Source organism: Alligator sinensis, unplaced genomic scaffold (assembly GCF_000455745.1).
Source record: "Alligator sinensis unplaced genomic scaffold, ASM45574v1 scaffold2076_1, whole genome shotgun sequence".
NCBI classification, from domain to species: domain Eukaryota; kingdom Metazoa; phylum Chordata; order Crocodylia; family Alligatoridae; genus Alligator; species Alligator sinensis.
The window spans coordinates 73,982-87,844 of record NW_005843434.1 but is presented as its reverse complement, the minus strand read 5'-3'; the positions used below and the strand labels follow the sequence as shown (position 1 = coordinate 87,844).

At 43.2% G+C, this 13,863-nt stretch overlaps 1 protein-coding gene across 1 annotated transcript in view; it reads right to left on the bottom strand.

Annotated features, from left to right (window-relative positions):
- Positions 1-2,848, bottom strand: part of LOC102368180 (L-amino-acid oxidase-like) — a 16,369-nt gene extending 13,521 nt beyond the window's left edge. The window contains exons 1-2 of the mRNA XM_006038697.3: positions 2,770-2,848; positions 639-862 (exon numbers count right to left, since the gene is read on the bottom strand). Of these exons, the coding sequence (XP_006038759.1) occupies positions 639-862; positions 2,770-2,782 (237 nt within the window). The 5' untranslated portion in view covers positions 2,783-2,848. The remainder of the gene's footprint in view (positions 1-638; positions 863-2,769) is intronic.
- Between the last annotated feature and the right edge of the window lie 11,015 nt (positions 2,849-13,863).

Below are 13,863 nucleotides of genomic sequence, written 5' to 3'. Positions count from 1 at the left end.
CCCTTCTTCAAAGTGACTCTTTTTATTTACATAATGGACTTTGACAAAAGTTACTGTTTTAATGTGGTTTTACTGTTTTAGGTTTGTTCTGCTTTTTTCCTGGACTTGTGAGTGGACACTACACCAAATATCTAATGTCTCTCCCACTTATTCATCTGTCCCAAAATGCCAAAAGCATCCTTGTGTCTCTCATGTCTCCTGATTAACCGTGGTTTTAACAATACTCCAACTCTATTACACCTAAATTATAACACATTTTCACATTCACAATGAGGATAATGATTAAGAGCATGGAGAACTGCCCTCCTCCTCCTGCCCCCAAGGAAATAATTAAATTAAAATGATTTCAAAACAGTTTATTATAATTATTATTATTATTATCGTTATTACTGCTACTACTTTCCTCCCCAACTGGCATGCCTTTTTCTGTTTCAAATGTTACTGGCTATAAAAGCTTTACCCAAAACTTTTATTTTGTAAATAATTTGCTGTTATCTTTCTGTGTTATTTCCTTCTCCTGCAGCTACATTCACTTTTTTTCCTTCCCCAACATTGTTTCTTTTGTCAGAAAAAAAATGAGATATTTCAAAGGAGTGCTCATGCTCTGGTCTTTCTCTGACTTCCCTTAATATCATTACCTGGCAACCAGCATCTTTAAGCAGTTTGGCAGCGGTGAGTCCACTTATTCCTGCCCCAACAATCACTACCTTCTTCGAATTACACTTCTGTCCTAGCCCTTTTTGGGCAATATCGACCAGTTTTTCATAGTCAGGATCAACGAAGCATTTTTTCAGGTCCTTCACTTTGCTGAAGTCAAAGCCAAGGCTTGGTACCGTCACAAGGAGCAAGATCTGCAGAAAAACTTGAGAAAACAGATGGTATACAAAGTAAGGCTAACATATTCTCTGTGCCTGGAACTAAGTAGCGTTGTGGATATGACAGACCTGAGCTGAATCAGAACTTCCTAGACCTTTAACTGGTGGAGGTTGCAAGTGGGAGAGGAGCAGTTGAAAAAACCTGGTCAGACCCTGTTCACTCTCCTTTTCAGCATTTATTCTCTGCCACTGACACAGGATACTGGGCAAGATGGAGCTATGGCAGTACACAGCAGTTTTTATATTCTTAGATATCACACAGACCCTTCTACACACATGCTTGTCGGCATTCTCATTCGAATACGTTGGAACAGACTCGATTAAGCCCCAGGGGCACTTTAACTAAATCTTGTCGAATGAGGTTTAGATAAAGTGTCCTACGGCCATTTTTAAACACATGGGAGCTTAAAACAAGTGACGGTGATGTGTTTTAATTAGAGCGGCTGCCCAGGAACAGGTCTAATTAAAACACCCCTCCCCGCTGCACCTCTGATCATGTGTATAAGCAGCCTAAAGGACCATATGACAGGTAAATCCATTTGATAGGAATAAATCTGTTTTAATGACAGGTGAAAGACTTTAAGTAATTATAACTTCATAAAATATCAGCTGAGAGTCAATCAACTAAAAGTATCAGCTCAGCGTTCAGCAGCAATCAAAAAGGCAACTAAAATGTTAGGTCTTTTTATACATCTATGGTGTATCCACAGCTTGAATACCCACTTCAAAAAGAGTATAGTATTAGAAAAGGTACAGAGCATGGCAACAAGGATGATCAGGGGCATGAAGGAGTTTCCATATGAGAGACTAAATAGGCTAGGACTTTTCAGCTCAGAAAAGAGAGAATTGAGTAGGGACACAAGAGGTGTAAAGAAAGCAAATAAGGGTTTGCGATTTACTTTCTCTTACAAGGATAGAATTTATTATTATTAGAGATTATATTATTAGGTAGTAGCTTTAAAACAGCAAAAAGAACTTGGTTTTCACATAGAGTATAACTGACTTGAGAAACTCATGGCAACAAGATGTAGTGGAGGCTCATAGTTTAACCTGGGTCACGAGGGACAAATCTTTGGAGGGAAGGTCCATCAGGAGGTATTGAACACGGTGGGCAAGGGTGCAGCTTTTGAACAAGAACTTGCTAAGCCTCTGAATGCTGGGAGCTACAGTGGGAGAGGAGTAGGGGGAAAAATTCTGGACATGTCTTATTTACTTTGTCCCTCACTTTGCCACTGCATGAGACAGGGTATGGTCTAGATGGACCTCTGGTCTGACCTCAGTGTCATTTTTGATGTTCCTTTTTAACTCCTCTTTAACTCCTCTTTAACTCCTGGAGATGATATCCAGTGTATACTTTAAGACAACCAACAATAGGTAGCAACCCAGCAGTGGTTACACAAAAAAACAGTTCCAATAAACCCCACAAGATTTGTATAAGATTATAATGCTGATTTTGAAGAATGCTTAGATTTTGAATAAGGTACTTAAAATCCAGAAAGGTTTTCCAGTTTATTATAAGGACCCCATTGCAACACCAAATTCCAAAATCACTGGCCTTATCTTAGTGAAAATACAATCTACCCTTAACGTTTTAATGGAGTCCAAGAACTGTCACAAATGTAGACATCCCAGAGCTGTTAGAAATATCTACTGCACTAAAAGTATTCTTATGATGCACTTGAAGCTAAAAGCAGTCTAGAATATCAGTATAGTTTTGTTTTCCCAAAATTTATACATCTACTTTTAAAGAGAAGTAAGGCATCCTTGTGGAAAATCAATGGGACGAAAGACAAAGAAGACACGAAGCAAGAAAGAGAACTGAATATTAGTTAATAAAAATGCTGTGCCCCAAAAGACAGCCTATCCCATCCCTCTGCAAGAAAATTCCACTCACAGAACTGATACATGTTCCAGCTGTCAGCTCGAATCACCCGATGGTAGAGATACACTTATATATCTTATGGAGAATGGGTTGCTATCTATTTAAGGAAATCTGGGGATGACGCTGTCAGATTGTCATCTGGCTCTGTTTGGCAAGCTCTTTCACACTGATGCTCAGTTACCATGTTTTGGGTTGAGTCACCATATTCTAAAAATCAATTAAAGCTTCCTCTCTTTGTTACATTGCTTTCTGTAGCAATAATTTGCATATCATGTTCTTTTGATTATGAAGGCGGATGAAAGGCACAGCAAGCAAGGACGAATCCAGGGTGTGTACAGTAGTGCAGTTGCACCCCTCTCCAGCTGTGTAGTGCATGTTCAGAGAGCTCTCCACCACTGAGAGCTCTAATCTCAGCCGCCAGACTCTGGCAGTAGTCACATCTGCTGCAGCCCCTTTATTATATGGAGGACAGAAGAGCAGAAGTAGTGTGAGGAACACATAGGGAAAAGTGAATGTGTGGAATTTATGTGCTTTCCTGGATTCAGTAGGATTGGAAGACAGTGTCACTGGAATTAGACGGCCAGGTGCATCCACTGGATCATTTCTGAACTGTGCAGTAGGACCTATCTAAGGGCATATGGGACTATAGGGAGATCTTTAGGCTAGGATCACATTTAGGAATGCAGTCTCCCTAAACACTAAGAAGTGACTCAGAAGGAAAATAGGATTTGGGCCCTATAGCACGCATATGTTTCTTTTCAGACTGTGCTCACTGGCCTGAAAATTAATTCCTAATCCATTTCCAGTGACAGGATGAAATTGTGGTGGCCATTTCAGTTCTACACGCAGGGTGCTTGTAGATGTGCGGGACGCCTGCTCCGACACAATGTAATTACGTGCTGTCAGAGCAGACTCAATTAATTCTGTTGGCTGGAGTCTGCTAATTAACCCACACCAGCAGCCTCCATGTCTCATGTATTCAGCATCCCTGCGCTTCAAAATGGTGGGAGCACTTTAACTAAAGCTTGTCAAAGGAGTTGTAGTTAAAGCAGCCCCAGTGCCATTTTGAAGTACAGGATGCTGAATACACAAAATGCTGAGGGCTCCTGAAAGTCGCTCTAATTAAAGTGCCCCCCCAGGTCCCAGATCAAGTGTAAGGACACCTTTATTTGCATGCCTCACCTTAGGGTTGCCTATGGAGGTAATGAGATCTAGGGCATTCCCAGCAGGTTGTGCCTTTAAAAAATAACTGCACTATCAGCTGGGAACTCCAGCAATATGTAGGAATTTCTTCTTCTGCATGAGCCTGAATATCACCTTTAGCTGTTTTTCTGTCCAGGGCTAGGACATGAAGTCCAGTTTCCCCCACTTGTCTGTGGCTGAATTAAATCTCTGCAAATTACTTTCTGCTGAGCATTCATAACTGTAAAAATTAATCCCTGAAAAACATTTCTAGTGCTGGAGGATATTAACCCCCGCTAACATCAATACCTGCCTCCATATGACTTATCTCCACTTTTCTGTCAGTTTATTACATACAGAGATATGATACAAGATATGGCTAATTGCAGAGTAAAAATATGTAGTAATTGACAGTAGCAATGTGTTTAATGCAGTCGTTACTGTTTCTGCCAGTAATTCTCACCCTGCCACTGGAAACACATTAAGTTCTTCGCCTTCCATTTGTCATGGGAAGCTAACCAAAAATTGCAGAAAGACTAGGGTCAAAAGTATTAGTCAAGTATTTGAAGTGAGACAAGGAAGAAAAATTACAGCTAGTTCTAATCAAAGTTTGTTAGCCAGAATTAGGCCACGACTCTTGCATTGCTGCCTGTGCAATGATTAGGTACATCAGATTGAGAAATTGCTCAAATCCTCTAGCTTGTTATTTAGTGCAATCTCCTGGGAAGGGAGAGAGGTGGGTCTGATTCATTGTCATCTGATGTGGGCCCACAACCCAGGTCTCCGCTTCCTTGGGAAATGTTCTAACAACTGACTCATGGGAAAGGTGATTGCTTTCCTAATAAGACATGATTGTGTTCATAATAAGACAAAAACTTGGTATGAGACGCTCAGGCTAATGCACTTGCTAAGGAGTTTTTGCTTTGTAAGCACAGTGCTGTCCTGGGGAGGGGAAGGTAAAGCTTGGGGAATTCTATTAAGGGATGAAGCAAGTTTTAGGATTTGGGCCCGGGTTCAGAAAGGAACTTCCTTATCATGATGCCAGGCTGTAAAGTGCCTGGATTTTAGCCAGCTGGCACCAATAGTGGATTTCACATCCCAGGTTAGGAACTGAGGCTCCCTATGCAAAATGTTGAGAGGGTTAGGTGGTATCGAATGGATTGCACAACAGCCAGAACGCTGACCGGGGAGTCACCGAGAACGAGCCAGTAGGGCCCACTGCCTCCTTGAGGGGCTTGCAGAGTGAACCTGTCCCTCCTCTTGGCATTTCCAGCCTAGAATCCATTTCTGCAGGTCGGTACTTGTATCCTTTTGATAGTAATTTGGGAAGTATCTCAGATACTGCTCTAGAATTTGGTTTACCTATTTCTAACTGCCATTCCGAGTGTGGTGCACTGTGGAAAGATGGAGGCAGATGTCTAGGAGATGCTGCCCATCTTCCAAAAGTGAGATGTGAACTGAGGCCCACTATCTGGGATTATATGGTTTAGAAGACTGTAATTAGAAGACATGGGTAATCAAGCTAGAAGATTGGCTGTAGCCTTTGTAGATGGGGGCCAGAACAGAATAGAAAGTAGGCCATCTTTCTCAATTGGTCTACCACAGTGAGAATGGTGTTTTGGTAGTTAGATTTTGGTAATTCCACCATGAAGTCCATAATACAGGCCTATGGGCATACAAGTGTCTCTGTGGGTACTAAGGATTTGAATGGTTTGTGACAGGGAGTCTTGGTGCAGCTGCAGAGAGTGCAGGGCTGTGCAAAGACTTGCACTGTGCTCCGTGACTAGGGCCACCAAAATGATTCAGAGCCTGCATGCAAGGTTTTGTCTTGGCCAAAGTGTCTTGGCTAAGGGGTAACATGACAGCCACTGGGACCCTTCAGGGAGGTGCACACTGTTCTGTTTGCACAAGAGTTCCTCCTTCCAGATGTGGGAGAACTGAAAGGAACCCTGGTGCTTTTGTGCCAGTGTCAGGAGTCGTCTGACCGAAGGGTCATTCAGGAGAGCTTCTCAGAGTGATGAAAGGAAATGCAGAGTTGTGGTTCCATGCAGGAAATTCAGAGGTGGGATTATGTTTTGGGCAGGCATGTCTGTGTCTGAGTTCTCTATATAATACTCCCCTTTTTGAGAACAAATGTTGGCTTTTCCATTTTTCCTTCCTAGCCAGTAGGTCACCATGAATACAAAGTGGCAGAGAAAAAGGGCTCAACACTATTGAGAATGTTCAAGTTTTGGGGTGACTTCAGGCTTTCAAGGTTTTTGTGGGCAGTGTAGACATGCATAGGGTGTTGGGCTCATTCCAAGTAATACCGCTAGGTCTAAAACCTGGTCTTAATGACCAGAAACTCTCTATCTGATACTCTATAGTTTCACTCAGCTGGAATGAGTTTTCCAGCTCGGGATACATCTCCTGTTGAACCTCTAATCATTGTGATAGCACACCTCCAATGGCCAGATCAGATGCATTCATTTCTGGGATGAAAGGTGTTTTCAGGTTTGGGTGTGCAAGTACAGGGACAAACAAGGCATCTTTAATGCTTATAAGGTATGACTCTATGGGCAGTGGAATTTGGCTGGCTTGCACAAGATGGCTGTGACTGGAGCAACCACTTTAGAGAAGCAATGTTCAAAAACAAGGTGCATATTATATTCCAAGAAAATACAGTACTCAAAATGCCCATAGTGTGTTCTGAAAGCATCTCCCTTTCTAATCCACCCCAGGGTTTAACACCCCACCCTCCCCACCCAGGTCTAGCTTAGTAAAGTCCTTAGCTGTCCTGATTCTGTCAAGGTGTTCAGGTATGATGGGTAGAAAGGACCTATTGAGAACCTCACAGGAGGGCCAGGTGGGGCTTGATCCATCACCCAGCCAGCTGTGGTGTGGTGCTGATGTCCAGGCCTTTTGCCCATGAGTGCAGAAAACCTGGATTTGAGTCCCAGGGGTCTTGATATGAACATTTTTATCCTTATATAAGTGATTTGTGAATAGCACATTCACCTTTTTATCTGGTACTTTGAATCAGATACACAGCACTAGACGAACAGGAAATATTTTACATAGACTCCCAAGTTGCTGGAGAAAAACAATAATCATCTCAGAAACCCACATACAGGGTGTGTCTACACATGCAATTCATATGGCTGAATGAACTCTGGTGCAGTTCATGACAAAGTTTATTGTTCCCAGGCACTGTGTTTGCATGTGCACCTGGGACAGCAGCACATTGAGCCAGGGTGGAACAGCCCTGTTGTTAGGGGGCTCTGGGGATCAGCCTGCCAGTCCGGGGCTGCTCCAGCCTGGCTCAATGTGCTGCTGAGTGGCTGGCTCAGGCATGAGGGTGCTTCAGTGCAGGGCTAGCTGGCAGACGCTCCTGCACTGAGGCATCCTCGTGCTTCAGCCAGCCCCAGTAGTGTTTATATGTGTGCTGTGGTGAAGTAAATAACTCCACTGTAAGATAGTACTTGTGTCTGAGAGTACTATCTTATGGTGGAGTTAATTAGTTTACTCCATCCGCATAGCACCACACATATATGACCTGGAAGATGGCACAGAGTGTGCCCTCAGCAAGTTTGCAGATGACACCAAGATGGGGGGAGTAGTAGATACATAGGGGGGGCGGTGCAGGGAGGGATAGGATTCAGTGACCTAAACAGATTGGAGGATTGAGCCAAAAAGAATCTCATGAGATTCAACAAGGACAAGTGCAAAGTCCTGCACTTAGGATGAAACAATCCCATGCACCAGTACAGGCTGGGGACTGACTGGCTGGGCAACAGCTGTGCAGAAAAGGACCTGGAGGTTACAGTGGGCAATAAGCTGAATTTGAGCCAGCAACATGCCCCTGTTGCCAAGAAGGCTAACAGCATACTGGGCTGCCTGCACTGGTAGGTGTATTGCCAGCAGGTCAAGGGAAGTGATTCTTCCCTTGTATTCAGAACTGGTGAGGCCACATCTGGAGTACTGTGTTCGGTTTTGGCCCCCCCCCAGTACAGAAAGGATGTGGACAAATTGGAGAGAATCCAGTGGAGGGCAACAAAAATGGTGATGGGGCTGGGAGCATGACTTATGAGGAAAGACTGGGGGAACTGGGCTTATTTAGTCTAGAGAAGAGGAGACTGAGAGGGGATTTAATAGCAATTTTCAACTACCTGAAGGGGGTTCAGAAGAGGATGGAGCTGGACCATTCTCGGTGGTGGCAGATGACACAACAAGGAGCAATGGTCTCAAGTTGCAGCAAGGGAAGTTTAGGTTACATATTAGGAAGAACTTTCTCACTGGGAAGGTAGTAAAGCACTGCACCAGGTTACCCGGAGAGGTGGTGGAAGCTACATTGTCGGGGGGTTTCAAAACCTGGCGAGACAAAGCTTTGGCTGGGACAATCTAGTTAGGGATGGTCCTTCTTTGTGCAGGGGGTTGGACTAGATGACCTCCTGAGGTCCCTTCCAATCCTATGATTCTATGTAGATGGTGATGTTTTACTGCAGAACTAATTAGTCATCTCTGCAGTAAGTGTCTCATGTAAACATGTCCACAGAGAACCAAAACTGTGGTTAATTAAAAAAAAAAAAAATTAAGTAACATTTCAAAGCCATATTTTCCTGAAACAGAACACATTAATGTAGCTAAGAACACCTTCCCATTCAGTTTGAGTTACCAATGTGCCCATTAGCAAGCTGCTTCATTTATTTGATTAGTTCATATTCATTTGATTTTTTTTTCTCAGACTAATGTCATTAGCATCAAGACAAAGTTTTTCATGAGCAAAGAAAGCTTAATCAATTCATGAGGACCATTTCACATCTCATCCTTGGCCTGAAGAATTAATGCATGTGATTCGTTGCTTGGCACATCTGGATCATATGTTTTTCTAGCTGGAGGCAGTTTCATTCAGTTAAATGAAGGTAAGTGGTATTTACTATGAACTTTGATATGATGGACATGATGGACTGCTGAGTGTAGACACTGAACAGCCGTGTGAAAGAGGAAATGAATAATTGTCAGTGAAGATGTGTGCCAGAGCACAGATCTCAATCTGTCTCCAAATAGTGGCGTTTAGAAGTTTTCAGGGACTACTTGCTCCATAACTGCCCTCTTGCACCTTCCTCTAATGCAGCTGGTACTGGCCACAGCTATAGGCAGGCTACCAGAAAAAACGGATCTGCTTGATACAGTCTGGGAATTTCTATGTTCCTGGAAATGAGCAGTGAGGAACTGGAATGGATGAATCACTGGTCCGACCCAAATTAAAAGACTAGAGAAGATGAGCAGTGCTGGAGTGAACGTGCACTGGAGTGAGGTTCAGATACTGCATCCTGTGTAGTGGATGCCCTTCTTAGGAGGCCTCTTATTTAAAAGCCAGCTAGTATTTATGTAGAGGTTTCAGATGACCATTGCTGTACCTCTCTGCTCTACTCTGTGTCCCATTAATAATTCCTTGTGTTTAGGTGTGTTTCTGACTAATTAAAATAATACATCTTGGGTAAGAATCACTGGCGAGTCATGGATACATTGATGCACTTTGCTGTGCAAAGGAAGCCATGAACTGGACTGTCTGAGGCAGGTTGGCAGCTGCTTTTTGTCAGTGGAGCAATGCAGATGTGGATCCCAGAGCAGTACAGGGAATCCTGCTCGACTTTTGGTTGTTGTTGTCTATTCCAGCAATGCAGTTTAACCTGTCAAAGACACCACTGGGGAATGATCTGCTAAGCTTAAGAAGGCCATGGAATGAATGCAAGACTGCAGCTGCTCAGAAAATTTCAGTTAGTCTGACTTGTTTCTTCCCCTCCAAGAGTAAATGACTGACTTGACTCTAGAGAGACTCTAACAGTAACAACAAAATCCAGTTTTTGTGGAAAATTATCAGTTTTTTACAACAAAACTTAGAACCCTTTTCCCCTACAGCTCAAAATAAACAAGCATACACCCCACCCCCCTGCTACCCTCCTCCATCATATCCTGCTCTTGTTTTTCAAAGCAAGGACACGTTGTGTGCTGATGGTGTTGATTCCTTGAGGAAATTGCGAAAACTTAATGAATCATTTTAATTAGTAAAGCGAGCAAAACGCTGGCTTGCATCCGTAGATGCTTCTCAAGCAAATCCCGGGATGTCATTCTCCCGTTGTACTCGGCCTTGGTGAGGCCGCAGCTGGAGTACTGCATCCAGTTTTGGGCTCCACAATTCAAAAAGGATGTGGAGAAGCTTGAGAAGGTGCAGAGAAGAGCCACGTGCATGATCAGAGGTCAGGAAAACAGACCTTACGATGAAAGGCTGAGAGACATGGGACTCTTCAGCCTGGAAAAGTGCAGGCTCAGGGGTGATCTGGTGGTCACCTATAAGTTTATCAGGGGTGCTCATCAGGATCTGGGGAAACTTCTGTTCACCAGCACGCCCCAAGGGATGACAAGATCGAATGGTCACAAACTCTGCCGCGACCGATTCAGGTTGGACATAAGAAAGAACTTCTTTACTGTCCGAGACCCCAAGGTCTGGAATAGACTGCCACCGGAAGCGGTTCAAGCACCCACTTTGAACGCCTTCAAGACACATTTGGATGCTTATCTTGCTGGGATCCTATGGTCCCTGCTGACTTCCTGCCCCTGGGGCAGGGGGCTGGACTAGATGAACCTCCAGGGTCCCTTCCAGCCTGAATGTCTATGAAATCTATGAAATTAAAAATAGGCACACACTTTCAGTCAAGATTATAGTTTCTGAAATATCTCAAGGAAGTACTGGGATGTCCTTGTAGTCATGCTGGCCCAGGAAAGGTGAGAGCAAGGGTTTGTTTTGTGATCATTTTTATTGGAACCAATTGTACACTAGAGAGATGTTAGATGACCTTTTGGACACTAAGTCAAGCTTTTCTAATATTTCTCCCAAGTACACAATTGGCCCAATAAAAGATCATTAAATGACCCAGGCTTCTTGGCCATACATTTGACACCTCTGCCTTAAAGCCTTTAGCAGAGCTTTAGACATGAATAAACCCCAAATCAGATCAGCATCTACCCACCATCCCACCCCTACACCTAAATGTATAGCAGAGAAGTGCAGTATGATTGAGAGGAGAGGCACTTGGGTGAAATGCTGAAGACAAGCATTCTGTTCTCAGTCTTACCAGTGACTCCTTATATTTCTTTCTTTAAGCCAACCAGGAGAAGAGTCAGGTTATACCTAACCTGTAGCATGGTAGCTAATGCAGTTTGTTAGGAAGTAGGAGCTACAGGTTCAAGATCACTGGGGTTGAAGGCAGTTCTAAGACCTTTGTCTCCAATTTATGGCATAAGTACTTGCATGTGCAATGAGGCCAGGGCTTTTAATTTTTTAAAAAATTATTACTTGCTAATTATGTGGTTTTGCCTGGCCTTACTTAATTATTGGGTCTTACATGCATACCTGCATAAACATATACCACTGTGCACATAGCTAGCCAGCATGTTCAGCGGGCATGTGCATACCTGCAAACCTAGAGCTAAACTGCAAACTGTGCACATATGTTAAACTCTGTGGTAATGGAGCTCTGTAACAGGGTTATTCCTTTCTAAACCATCCCAGCCAAGTATCTGCTCTTGAAAATTTCCAGCGATAGAGATACCACAGTTTTTCTAGGTAGCCTGTTGCAATGCTTGACTACCCTCCCAAGCAGAAATCTCTCCCTAATCTCTAAACTAAATCTCTTCTGCTGCAGTTTGAGGCCATTGCTTCTAGTACTGTCCCCTATGGCCACAGAGAAAAGCCCGTCTCCAGCCTCTCTATAAAAATTGCCCTTTAGGTGTTTGAAGGCTGTTATCAAATCTTACCATCACTCTTCTCGTTTCCAGAATACATAACCTTAGCTCTTCCATCCTTTCCTCATAAGTCTTGCTTAACAGGTCCCTAATAGTTTTGGTTTTTTTTTTTTGGAGGGGGGCGGGGGGGGTTGCTTTATGCTGGACTCTCTGAAATCTATCCACATCCTTTTTGAAGTGTGGGATTGAAAACTGGATGCAATACTCCAGGTGAGGCTTCACCAGTGCTGAATTGATTTGCAAGAGAAACTCCTGTTAATACAATCCAGGATGCTGCTGGCTTTTTTTTTGCCAACAAGAAGACACTGTCAGCTCATATTCAGTTTGTGGTCCATTGTAACTCCCAGGTCCTTTTCTACAGTGTTGTAGCCTAGCCAATCATTGCTCAGTCTGTATTTGTGCAAGCAGTTATTCTGCCCCAAGTACGGAACTTGCCACTTTCCCGTGTTGAATCTCATCTGATTGATTATGGATCATTTCCTTAGTAGCTTCAGGTCATTCTGGATCTAGTCCTAACCTCTGGAGTGTCTGCAACTCAACCCAAGTTGGTGTCACCTGCCAACTTGCTAAGTGTACACGGGATCCCATGGTCTGAATCATTAGTGAAGATAGTTAAACAATAGTGGACCAAGACTCCTGAGGAAGTCCACTTGATATCTACTCCCAACTAGACACTGAGCCTACTCCCAACTAGACATTCAGAAAAGCAGACTTTTGCAAACTCAGCAAACTGGTGAGTAGGATCCTCTGGGAAACAAGAGTGAGGGGTAAAGGACTCCAGGAGAGCTGGCTGTACATTAAGGAGGCCTCTTTTAAGGTTGTGGGATCAAGCTATTCCAATGCAATGGAAGAATGGTAAGTGCAACAGGAGCCCAGCCTGGTTAGATAGCAATCTCTTCAATGAGTTAAAACACAAAAAGAAGTCTATAAAGTGGAAACTTGGTAATTGCACTAGAGAAGAGTATAAGACAATTGTACAGGCATGCAGGGAGGAATTTTGGAAACAAAAGGCATGATTTGAAGTGCAACTGGTAAGGGCCATAAAAGGCAATAAAAAGGGATTCTACAAGAAGACCAAAGGTCCCTTCTGGAACACAGAAGGCAATGTAGTCAGGGACAATCCAGAGAAGGCTAAAGTATTTGATGTCTTTTTTTAACTTCAGGCTTCACAAATAGGGGCAGCTACTGGTTGAACAGTGCAGTTGACAGCAAAAATAGGCAATGAGACAAACAGTAATGGCAGAAAAATTTAGGGATTACTGAGATAAGCTAGATGCTATGAAATTGTTAGGGCCAGATAGGATACATCATAGGGAACTGAAAGAATTGGCTGAGATTAGAACCATTAACTATCCACTTTGAGAACTCATGGAGGTAAGGGGGATATGCAGCAGGGGGTCAGGCACAGACATGGGGGTAAGGATTAGGGAGGCAGGGATAGGGGGCAAGGGGTAGGGGGTCTGGCCCCTTACCCTCTATTGCTGCTGTCCCTACCACAAAGGTGGGGCTGGGGGCAAGGAGAGGAATTTCAGAAGACCATCCAATAGTTAGATTCTATATGTGCAAAATGACAACACATGTATAATTTTCCATATATAAAAGCTAATTATTGGGCGGTCATCTTCAAAGTAGTCTTGGATTCAGGTAAATATGGTAACTAAGTAGCACCTAGCCATGTAAAGGTGGATTTAGTTTTGGGCTTGTCTATACAGATTGAAGTGTACGTGGGAATCCTGTGGGAATGAGACCATCACAATGCATGGTTATGGAGTAGAGAGAAAATGCAGAGGGAATATAAAGGATGCAACAAGCAATGATGGTCCCTTGTTCCAATTCATTATCCCTGTCTTTGATTATATCATCAGGTTTAAAGATGCGACACTTATAGGTTGAAGAATGATAAGAATGCCATAACTCTCAAGAGAATTAAAAATGTACATTTTCACTCTTCTCAGTTTTGCTAATAATTTCCTGTCTCCACTTTGCATACAATAAATTGCAGGCATTAGCCAACAGCTTGCCTGACAGAAAGTAGCGCGGCCAATATATAAGTCAAGAGCTTGCATTTAGTTGGAAGAGCACATTTTAATTCCAGTTAATCAACATTTTTCAACCACTGATTTCCTGCTTGAAATATGG